Source organism: Trachinotus anak, unplaced genomic scaffold, assembly GCF_046630095.1.
Source record: "Trachinotus anak isolate AG129_WGS33_773 ecotype Australia unplaced genomic scaffold, CSIRO_AGI_Tana_v1 ptg000024l, whole genome shotgun sequence".
NCBI classification, from domain to species: Eukaryota; Metazoa; Chordata; class Actinopteri; order Carangiformes; family Carangidae; genus Trachinotus; species Trachinotus anak.
This window is the reverse complement of record NW_027273875.1, coordinates 5,815,224-5,826,448: the sequence shown is the minus strand read 5'-3', so window position 1 is coordinate 5,826,448 and position 11,225 is coordinate 5,815,224. Positions and strand designations below refer to the sequence as shown.

Genomic DNA, 11,225 nt, shown 5'->3' with positions numbered 1-11,225 from the left:
TCTTTCCTGTGTATTCCTCCCTCTGTTTGCTTCTCTTACCTTTCTAACTTAGGAGGTGGAGCCACTGACTGCATTTACATACTGTATGTTTCCACTGCCAAGGAAACCAGCTGAGCCTCTCTTGTGCAAACACACCCAAACACACACACACACACACACTTACCAAACAGGAAGAATTTACCTGCTTGGTGCGAGTTGGCCGGGAGCTGTCAGGTAAGACAGACTTCATTTTTGTTCCTTTAGGACCAGGTAGAACATGAGTTAAAACAGATTCTGTGAGTTCTCATGATCAACAAGTAATGTTGAAGTGAGAATATGTTCATTATTTTGTTTTTTTAATGATTTTAAGTTGGATGACAGCATGGTTTCATGGTAACAAGAGGCGTACTGTAACAGGTGAGAAGACAGATGATGACATCAGACTTAAAGACAGAAATGACGGGGGAGACAGAGGAGGCAGAGACTTCAGATTGAAATTTAGTTTATAAAGATATGATTGATATAGAAATAATCCTGCGGTGACTGGTAATAAGAACATGTGTTGCGAACATTTTATCAAGCCTTATTTTGAGACTTGTTTTAAGGGTGGACAAGCATGGTGGTGATTTCTTACTGAGTTGTCTAAGACTGATTACTTTAGAGACTGTTCTATGAACAGTCAAGACTTTGTTGTATTGGTAGGAAATAATGGAGCACAATGCCTTTGGTATTTAGGGAGGGGAGCAGAACAAAGATAACAGTGGAGATGGTATTTCGGTCAGAGTAACAAAGGCCCCTGTCAGACAAAAGACCTCCTTAAAGGCCATTTGAGATTGTATTACTAACAACTGATTTTCACACGTCATTATACATGTCCTGAATTCCACAGTTACAGTTATTAAGTCTGTTTGCAGCAGTTTTCCGTGTTACTGAAGGTCTTTTTCTTGTCCACAGAATTATCTGTGAAGAAGAGAAAGGAGGGTTTGAAATACACCAGCATCAGGACCATTAGCACCACAGTGAAGAATAAGTTCGGCAGAAACATACTGGATTACAGAATTGACTCACACTCCAGACCATATCAGGCCACCAAGAAACAGAAAAGGATTCCTGATTGTACAAAAAAACAAACAAAAGAAACGATCATGGCTGTCCACCTTCCACCTGTATGAGTGTGGATTACAACACCTGGGATGATGCTTTCCAACTGAGTCCTACAAACCTGCTACTGTCAACAATGTTCACCCCCAGGAAAAGCAGCCTTCCCTCCCCAAGCCTGGAAGACTCCTTCTTCCCACTCTCCTCATCTTCCTCAGTGTCTCTCTCCTTTGCTCTCCCATCATCTACATCCTGTGCTAGTAGCAGTGACAGTGGAGGAGGAATAGAGACAGATTTGATACTGGCTGCAGAGCTGGGACAGGCTTTACTGGAGAAGAATGAGGAGCTGGCAGCTTCTCTGGATCTGAGGGAGAGAGAGATTGAAGTAAGGATGAAGCCGCTGCAAATAGTGTTTATTTTTCTTAACCATACAAACCGTCTGACATTACTAAAAACCATAGTGAGGTGGAAACAAAACAAGTACTAAAAACTATTTACCACGACAAAGGAAATTGCATTTGAGTGATTCTAGCCTGCAGTGCAATCATTATCATTATGATAATGGCAAGACTAGTAAATCTGTAACTAACAAGTTTCAAATCAAAATCAAATCAATTTATTCCATCTTAATCTTAATTCCATCTAATCAACCACTAAGGATAACAGAAATATAGAATTATGTAGAACTATTAAAAACATATAACAAACACATTCAACGTGCAATTTATTAGAGATTTTTTACATACATGTCCCACACATGTATCACATAGACAAAACTATTAGACAGCAGTTAAGGATGAGAAACATGCAGAGAGAAGTTCATGACTGGATAAATACATTTTGACATCACTCTTATTATTGTAAGTAGTAAAAACAGGTAGTTGCAGTGGTAGTATTTTTATTGTTGTTTTGAATTCTGTAAGTATATTTCCTTTAGGTTATTTAAATGTATTCATTACACTGGAGGTATAAATCTGTCCCTGATATAAAGTAAATATGATCAGGTATTTTTATGAAGGACATTATGACATGTGACAGTAGGAAAAACGAAGCTGTCAGTGATAGAATGAACGATGGCTGAATTCGATTTAGCTGTTTCAGTTTCAGGATCATGTTATTGTGCTGCCTAACTATCACACTGTCGTGGCTTACTGGGCCACTTGAACAGAACAAAGCCATTGTTGGGGTTATTAGAAATATGTGTGATTTTCTGACTATGATGAGTCAAAATGTCTGCCATGAATAAGCTGCTTAGAAACCAACGCGTGATGTAATTTCCCTTCACATCCAACGTCACAAGAACAGAAATTCCATGTATTTAGTGTCTGTTATTGACATGATGTCTCATAGCAAGTTAATGTTGTGTTTAATGTTTAAGGCTTTACAGCAGGAGAAACATGTTCTACAGAGGAGGCTGGAAATGAACGAACTGGCCTCAGGTCAGAAAGAGGCAGAGCTGACCGCGGATTTAGCTGCTTTGAGGGCTGAGCTGGAGCGACATCACAGCCAGGGGAGAGCCCAGAGGAAGGATGAGAGTGAACAGCTGGCTCAGTTGGCCAATCATAACCAAAGATTGGTGGAACAGCTAGCAGAGGTTAGTTTAACCCTGACACACAGGACACTCACCCACTGAAGAAAAAGTCGTGATTATCTTCTAATGCTGTTAGAATGAACAGAATCTAGGTATATACAGTATGTGTGCATGTTTGCGAGTGGGAGTTGTCTGCGTTTGTGTGGTGTCACGTCACAGTCACACAGACAGGAACAATGCGGACTAGCAGGTTTAGGGAGTCCTAGTTTTGTCAGTCATTGAACAAAAGGCTTTCTCAACTTTTCCATCTCCCTCTCCCATCTAGGCTGTAACACTGGAACACTCCTTGAGGACTGAGATTCGTTCCCTCAGAGAAGAGATGGAAGAGTCATCTTTTAGCCGAAATATCAGCTTCACACAGATAAAGAATATTCAAGCAGAGGTATACTCACCACTTCTTACAAGTAAATCAATGCCAAAGTAACTGGCACAGTTTTCACGTGACAGTAAGAAACACATCATGCCATGCTGCTAGATTGTAGGTCATACACAAAAAGCATTAGAATTCAAACATAGCCAAACTGTATGAAATCATAATACAACTTAAAAGTAAGGAGCCAATTTTAATAAAGTGTTTTTATATAGTCCTATCAAATAATTATATTTAAATATTCATGGTGTGCTATCCAAGGCCTCTATGTAGCTGTTGAAACATTGAGACTTCAAAGTATTTACTTTGAAGTCTCAATTTAGGTCAAGTCTTTAGGGAGTGACGTATGTAAGTCAAGCTGAAATCAAATCCCAAGTCCTGTTTGGGTGGTTTGATTCTGACTCATGTCCAAGTCTCAAGTGTAAAGCTCTGCTGCTTAGATGGAAATATAAGCAAAATATTAAATAACTTCATTGAGATTTTACAGACTCAGATCTCAAAGCATCAAATCTGCTTCTAAATTAATTGTACTCTATGAATGACATTTCTTTAAATGTTCATCAGAGGCATAATCCAACAGTCACAGTGCTTGTTTCACAATCTAAACAAGGCAAGCATTTCAGTTACCACTTTCTTTCACTGTTTTCATTGCACCGTTTACATACAAGTATTTTGTGTTCATCCATCTTTCCCTCTTTCCTGTGCAGAACAGAGTTTTGTTGGAGCGGCTGTCGCACATGGAGGCACAACTAAAAGCCTCACAGGAGGACAGTGATGGACTGCGCGTGGAGAGAGAGGGACTGCGAGAGAGACTGTCAGAACTCCAGATGAAACTGAGAGAGAAAGAGGCAGAGGTGAGGCTCAATGACTGATGAACAGTAGCACTGCAAGCATGAGGAAAACAGGAAGAGAATCATGAGATGCTGGAGATATTACTCATCACTAACAGAAGTCACTAACCCTTGTGCTTGTGCCTGCATCTCACAGCATGTGTGCTTGTGTGTGTATATATGTAGATAGAGCAGGAGCAGGGAGTGGTGTTTGAGTTGCGTACCTTGAATCGCTCTCTACAACAAAAAGCTCTGAGCCTGGGAGAAGAGAGCATCCTGGACAGTGCTCACACACAACCTTTGTCTCTGCTTAGTGAAATTCAGCAATCGCAGGTACACACACAGAAACGCACAAAACACTGGCAACTGCGCTGACAGGTGCACAAAAGCAGCACAGTCTAACTTTTGATGGTGTGCACTACTTCTGACCCTGTACTCACATGCTTCCTTTGATAGTTTGATACTAACTGGTCTCTGATATTCCCAACCTCTTTGTAGCCAAATTTGCATCAAAAGCACAAACTACCACTAATAAGTGTTTTGATCTTTCTATCTGTTGTGTTGTCTCCTGCTAACCAGGCTAAAGACGCTCTTCTAGCTCACTCCACAGTCCTGCAAGCAAGAGATGAAGAGATACAAGCACTCAAAGAGGAGGTCTGTCAAACTGTTAAACATATAACCATGCATACACAAACACAATTTAACGGTGATTGACCTGAATAGGTGAAATAGATTAAGTTGATGCTGGTTTCCATTTCAGTGGGTTAAGAATACCTGAAGTAGGTGAAATAAATGTATTTGCTGAGCAAACACAAGCAAAGTAGCACAAATAGCTGTTTAAATTACAAAGGTAGTATGTGGCCTCAATATATTTAACTTAATTCATGAAATTAGGCATACTTTTGTCTTACCACTTGCATTTTACTACAGTTATAGCCCTCCTTCACTTAAAAATGAGCTTTTCTGATTATTACCTGAGCTGGATGTTTGAGCTGTGCAACATTGTGTATGTGCAGAATTACATACATGAAAGCTTTTACATCTTCATCTGTGAAAGAAAAACCTTTTTCTGCACTCACCTAAAATCTGACATGAAATTATTTTGTGACATAACATCTTGTTTAGTGCCAAGTGTGATGTGGAGATATGAAACCCCAATATTAGATATTCTGATAATAGACTTTTCAGTGACATCTCAAAACTATTCAAAAAGATATTTGCATGTTCACAGATTTTATTTTCCAATAAAAGAGAGGGAGTGGCTGAGAGTTTCAGAATATTTAACTAGTATATTGGTACATATGCTGCAGTGCATGTTTTAAGGTTTATGCTTTGTGTCGGATTTTTTCAAACAACAAACAGCTACAATCTCAGAGAGAAGAGCTGGAGACTTTGAGGGAAGAAATCAAGCCATTTCGAGGCAGCACTGAAAAGCCAAGCTACAGGTAAAGCTGTTTGATTTGATTTGAATTAACTTCATTTGAAACCAATGATGCTTTGCTAATTGTTATATCAATGTTCAGTTGCTTGGAGAGTGAGTTGGTCACAGTGCGACAGGAGAAAGAAACCCTAACGCAGCAGCTTCTCAACACGATCAAACACAAGGTGGCGCTGTCTCAAGAGCTGGATGCCTGGCAGGTGGGTCTGAGTACACGGATATAGAATTCAAGATTATGCCTCTTGGCAACACATTTAAAATAGCACAGTGTAAAGGTTATCTGAACCTTTCATCTTGTTGCAGGAGGATATGCGGTTGGTGATCAATCAGCAGGTGCAGCAAAGGGAGGAGGAGAGAGTGAAGGAAAAACAGCGAGAGAAAGACAACACAGTAGGACTCCAAAGAAGCAAGTCGTTGAGACTGAAGGGAGACGGAGGGAAAGGATTCTTCTCTTTTTTCAGAGACAAATAACAGAGAATTGGCAGCAGTTTAAACAGACTATCTCAGCCACTGTGAGCTAATGTTGCCAGATGTACTGTTATCAGAATCAACAAGTCAAATGTTTACATACCTCATATTTGAATATATTTGAATATATTTGTATATACAATATATGGATGTAGAGCAACAATATATCTGTAATTTCAGTTTTAGGAATTTATATTAAATGTTAAAGCCATTAATGAGTCTCTACCGAGGGATATACAATACGTTGGCTTGCAGTATCTTAAAGCTGTATTTTTAAATGTTTCACAAATGAGTTATATAGGCAGCACAACTACATGTATAGTTAATATTTGACATGAACAAAAGTGTTTGAAAATGCTTCATGTTTGTGCAAATTTGCACAAATTCAGGGACTTCATAAACTTACAGAGTGAACAAGAAAAAGGAGAGAGACAGGATGCCACTAACAGAAAGTGCTGCAGTTTTTGGGGAATATGAATACATAGGTGCTCTCCCACAGAAATGGTCATGTCCACCTCACAGTCTGTACATTGGCTTTTTGTGGCAAAAATTTGAGTGGCTGGATTTCCTTAATTTTTTGTCTGACTGCACATCGGGGCATAAAAAGCTATGAACACAAAACTCTGACATATTATGGCCTAAGTTGTTATGGTGAACATATTAGCAACTATTTGAACATCCATCTGACTTGGAGCAACACATTAATTTACAGTCTCTGTTTCTGGCCACCTGAAAATGTCTAACATTCACTCTTATTTTAGCTTTATTTTTGTCTATTTCAGAAAAAATTGCTCTTTAGTTTACTAGATTTTAAACTATATACAGTACATACAACCAAAACAATGAACCAAAGGAGGCTAAAAGGCAGCTTGGTGCTGAGGGTGAGTTAAGAGTTAAGGCAATTTTCTGTTGATCTGTCACTATGAGTGACCCCTTCATTGTACATGTAGTCATTTGATCCATAGTTAATACTAAAAAATATTGATGAAAGAGCTTTAAAACACAACGAATGCAGTGCTGTATCTACAGAACTGCAATATTTACTTGAACATAAAATACTTGGTGAAGAAAAAAACAGTTTAACTATAATAGAAATAACATCTTTATTAAATTAAATCCAAAAAGACAGTCATTCCCTTTCATTTCTCTTCATGCTTATATTACATAATGTAGAAATAATACATATGCAACATTTCATATGTTTAACGGGACTGGAAATGCCCAGAAGCAGTGTGAATAGTGCAGGTTGCATACAGGTCATACAGTACAGTCCTGGCTCAGCAGAGTTAGTGCATAGCCATCCACACATCCCTCAGCTGGGGTTAGTATATATGGTGGAGCACCTTTTGTCTTAAGAGTCAACGGGATATTTGTTTGTGTGTGGAGTTCTCACACACTTAAACACGCTGGCAAAAAAAGTTGACAATCAAACATACAATCAAACACGCACACAAACACACAATTTTAGGGATCATACTGGTGTTTCAGCATGATTTCACACATTTACTAAAACTCACGCAGAGCCGACATTACTGTTGACCAATTTGTTTCTAGATTTATCGTCTAAGCATTAGTCGGTGAAAATCATATCATACAAACTGGCTTGAGATAATTAATCACTGAACACTTAATCGGCTTTATTTTTCTCTCACAGTATCACGTGGTAATGCTGAGGGCAGCAACTGTTTCAATCACGGTGGTGTGTACAAGCAATCCGAAGCTCAAAAATTCAGGATTTAAGAGACAGATGCCAAAAATTGTTTCACTGATGGGGTATGCTCTTTGTACTAGTTGATTTTCAAATGATACTGGCACAAATTTAAACCAATGGCTGAGTGGAAGATGGGAAAAGTCATGTATTAGTTTTACAAACAACGATGTACTGTAGAAAATGGTCAGCAGACAGGTCAGGTATACATAAATTCTATTTAATGGGCCAAAAATAATTTTAAAAACTTATATCTTTTAATGCAATCTATACATGAAGTTTCTTTATGACTACCTACGCTATAAAACTTGTATTTATTTGCAGTTTACAGTACAGTGTTACACTTATCGTGTCCATTGTCCAGAGGATGTAGTGCAGTCTGGTTTCAGGGAGACAGGAACTTATCTCAATCACATATATTGAGCCCCTAAAAATGTTAATCCAATCTTTCTGTGTAATCCTATTGTCACCCGGTCAGAAAACATCACCTCCATTGTGAGAGGTAGGTTGCAAGATAAGATGCATCGATTTAAGGAAATCTTTGGGCTTCAACACCCAAAAAAATCCATAATACTCAGACGGTTCCAGGTGTTTTACTAAGGCTGATGAACCTTGGAAGATCAGGTCATTATGAAGCCTCTGAAACAGGTCTCTGCTTGGCTGTCCTGGCAGGGAGTTGTAATGGCAGCAGGGGTTAGTGGAAGATTATCCCACGTGGACACCTAGGCCCACTTGCAGCTTGTCACCTCTGTGATTTACAAAGGCACCCATAATCAGGGTGGCAGGGAGCGGGGTCAGGCGCTTCTCCAACACACCTCCTATTATACACCGACTGTTTATCATACCTGGATACAAAGAAAAAAGGTCTCTGTATGTTTTCTGAATAGTTTTTTTTTTTTTTTTATCAAGCACGACCTTATAAAGAAATTTACCTCGAAATACCATGTTGGCCTCCGGGAGTTCCATCTGATACCCAAACGAGGTGGTGGTCTCCTGTGTCCTGGTACTGGCTTCAAACTCCACTCCAACTTGGATCTGGTGAACACGCACACATGCATTTTTACAATATTTCAATAAAGTATATGTTATGTATATACAGCATGGTGGTATTTGCTGTACCTGTTTGTTGGCTCGGTGATAGTAGCTAGCATGGGCACCTCCTTTCCCAGCATTCAGTGTCGCCACCCAATTTGGTCCTGCACGATGAGAAAGTGAAATGCTGCTGCTAGATCAACCAAATCAAACGTTTAAAGCTGATTCACAAATAAAAACTAAATCTCACGCGAGTACTGTCCAGCCAAAGTAAGAATTCCTCCTTCCTCTGCTCTTCCCCGATGGTAGACCAGCTCCCCTCCTAACACCAGTCCAGAAGACACACTCTGCAGGAAGTGTGCCACAAGGATAACTGTCCCACAGAAACACACACAGATAGACAGCACATACAAAGTAGATTAGATTATGTGAGGTGGTGCCATATTTAGTTTAAAGGCAGATACTAGTATGTTTTTAAAATAGCAATATATCATATCGGGGGAAACTACATTATTTCCCAGCAATATTAATCAACACTGATATGCATGCTCCTGCCTTTTTATAAATGCAGTTGTAAAATAATTTGACACTTAATTTGATGCTCAGGTGAGACTCTAATCATTCCACCTGTCATTTATCACCTGACTCTCTGAGGACATCTGGGTTGGCTACTGTGACAGCAGCGGTGAAGTCATTCCCTCTGTACTCAGTCTCAAACTGCCACGTTACAAACTGGGACTGCTGAGTCTAAAACACAATCAAGAATTTGAGTGTTGAGTTGTTTGCAGCAAAGAGCAATACTTTTATGTAAAATAACTGATTTTACAGAATGTGGCATGGAATAGATGGATATAAGGAAAGAGATGGACCTGGAACACTGTTCTGGCTCGTACACGCTCACTGAGATGCAGCAGAGCGTGAGCGTTCAGACTACCAGAGGAGTCCATTTCACCGATCAATGCGGGGGCATCCTAAAATGTGAGGAGGGATCAATGTGCAACCTGACAACTCAGAAAGGCAGCATCTCTGTCTCTTTTTCAATGAAACTGTAAAAAACATGAATGATAAAGCAGTAGTAACATGTTTATCATCTGATGACTCGTGCTTGACCTTGTCTTTGCTGTAATCATCAGACTGCAGATGCTCCACGTGGAATCTGTAGTACGAAGGACTAACAGCACTAAGATGCAGAGTATGACTGACCTGGAAGCAAACATATGCGTCACAATTTAAGATGCAAGGGATTTACACCCTTATTGTCTTTACAGACAACAAACTGAGGAAGTCACCTTGAAGAAGCTGCTCAGAGTTTTATTGATGATCATCTTAATTCCCTCAATCTGTTGAGGAAAAACATCTGAGAAGATATGGAAAAGAACAGTCAGATCAAAAAAAATTAGTATCACACTGTAACCATCTGATTACTCTCACTTCTGATAAAATTACAGATACAAAAAAAATAGAGTTTAATTTTTCAGGTTAATAGTAACTAATTTATTGCTACTGAAAGGTACTACAGTAGGAAAAACACACATTTTGGATGTAAACACATTCAGTGTTCCACGCGCACAATATTAGTACTGCCTTTGTCACAGCTGGCATCCAGTCTACCTATAAGAAGGTGATGACGTTTTGCACCCAGCATTCAATTACATGACTACTTTTTTCAGTGCTCTGCTCCATGGTCATAACCTCTTTAACCATATGGTACACACCCAGACATACATACCCTTGCAGCTCCTGTGGAGGGAGTGGAAGCTGCCTGGGTTGGGTAAGCGGCCATCTCTTCTCTCCCAGCGTGGCGGACTGTCCCAGTGAGCAGGATGCGTGTCCCAGCGAGAAGGAGAGGGGTCCGTGGAGAAAGGCCAGTTCTGATGGCCGGGACCAGAAGACAAAGCCAGGACACTGCCCATGTGGGCACAACACCTCCCACAAGAAAAGAGACAAAGATAAAGATTTATGATGATGCTGTGGCTCTAATGACACTAATTTATCTCCATTACAGTTGGACATGCATCTGTAACACAACTTTTACGTGTAGACAATGTCCCGGCTATAAACCAGAAAGAATATAAAACGTCTGTTATTGCACAAACACCTGCACTCACGGACAGTTATTCACAAATTAATGACATGAAAGATGCAAACGAAATGAAAAAAATTAAAACTTATATTTTAAAATTTCTTTTGCTATGTCTTTAACTTGGTTTATACTGGATTTGAAACTTGAATTAAAGGGATGATTACAACTACGTGCATCACGCCAGGTTGTCTGATGTTTTCCTGTGCAGGTGCAGCAATTCCGTTAGCTAGCATGACCTTAGCATCGGCAAAAACAGATGCCTGTAAGCGCGTTAGTTGTTTCACTACCTACGTCCGACGTGATCGAGAGGCCTTACAATCCCGAGCGGAACTGAGAGGTGCACATCAGAAAGACTGTCAGGTGGTTTTTCTTCTTTATTAAGCGACTAATGCGCGAAGGCAACTGATGCTGGGATCAACTGATGCTGCAAATAGCTCCCTGCTCCAGATGTGATGCGCCACCCTGCAAACGTGCCCCTCTGAAAACATGGGTTGAGTTCTGTGGGCTGAAAGATTACGCTCCTCTGTTTGCCTGCCTACAAAAAAATATCAGCTGTACATCTTCACATGCCTAACTGTATATTATTTTCTTTATTTTGATAATGCTGTGACAGATAGGGGCAAATAGC

General features: G+C 39.8%; 2 protein-coding genes across 5 annotated transcripts; one reads left to right on the top strand and one right to left on the bottom strand.

Annotated features, from left to right (window-relative positions):
• Window positions 1-72: 72 nt before the first annotated feature.
• On the top strand, window positions 73-6,395 carry bicdl2 (BICD family like cargo adaptor 2). Of its 3 annotated transcripts, none has more exons than XM_071460132.1 (10): window positions 73-213; window positions 934-1,462; window positions 2,456-2,671; window positions 2,934-3,050; window positions 3,746-3,892; window positions 4,055-4,201; window positions 4,448-4,522; window positions 5,231-5,313; window positions 5,392-5,506; window positions 5,610-6,395. In XM_071460132.1, exons 2-10 carry the CDS (start codon window positions 1,148-1,150, stop codon window positions 5,775-5,777), a joined length of 1,383 nt encoding a protein of 460 aa, XP_071316233.1. In that variant the 5' UTR covers window positions 73-213; window positions 934-1,147; the 3' UTR covers window positions 5,778-6,395. The 3 variants fall into 3 exon arrangements, with proteins under 3 accessions (XP_071316233.1, XP_071316235.1, XP_071316234.1); XM_071460133.1 differs by lacking the exon at window positions 73-213 and adding an exon at window positions 240-396; XM_071460134.1 differs by lacking the exon at window positions 4,055-4,201.
• Window positions 6,396-6,858: 463 nt separating this feature from the next.
• Window positions 6,859-11,055, bottom strand: LOC139607380 (mitochondrial import receptor subunit TOM40B). Of its 2 annotated transcripts, none has more exons than XM_071460135.1 (10): window positions 10,885-11,055; window positions 10,244-10,440; window positions 9,804-9,871; window positions 9,625-9,717; window positions 9,384-9,485; window positions 9,156-9,261; window positions 8,765-8,887; window positions 8,602-8,678; window positions 8,415-8,517; window positions 6,859-8,327 (listed from the first exon to the last, which is right to left on the bottom strand). In XM_071460135.1, exons 2-10 carry the CDS (start codon window positions 10,425-10,427, stop codon window positions 8,188-8,190), a joined length of 996 nt encoding a protein of 331 aa, XP_071316236.1. In that variant the 5' UTR covers window positions 10,428-10,440; window positions 10,885-11,055; the 3' UTR covers window positions 6,859-8,187. The 2 variants fall into 2 exon arrangements, with proteins under 2 accessions (XP_071316236.1, XP_071316237.1); XM_071460136.1 differs by having other exon boundaries at window positions 10,882-11,049.
• Window positions 11,056-11,225: the final 170 nt, after the last annotated feature.

Bases quoted from the DNA above. Each gene is read 5' to 3' on its own strand.
- bicdl2 (XM_071460132.1), top strand. From the start codon at position 1,148: ATGAGTGTGGATTACAACACCTGGGATGATGCTTTCCAACTGAGTCCT. The intron at 1,463-2,455 runs GTAAGGATGAAG...TTAATGTTTAAG, and splicing joins TGAGGGAGAGAGAGATTGAA to GCTTTACAGCAGGAGAAACA. The intron at 5,314-5,391 runs GTAAAGCTGTTT...ATCAATGTTCAG, and splicing joins ACTGAAAAGCCAAGCTACAG to TTGCTTGGAGAGTGAGTTGG.
- LOC139607380 (XM_071460135.1), bottom strand. From the start codon at position 10,427: ATGGGCAGTGTCCTGGCTTTGTCTTCTGGTCCCGGCCATCAGAACTGG. The intron at 8,679-8,764 runs GTGAGATTTAGT...CTCATCGTGCAG, and splicing joins TTTGGCTGGACAGTACTCGC to GACCAAATTGGGTGGCGACA. The intron at 8,328-8,414 runs GTAAATTTCTTT...CTTTGTATCCAG, and splicing joins GGCCAACATGGTATTTCGAG to GTATGATAAACAGTCGGTGT.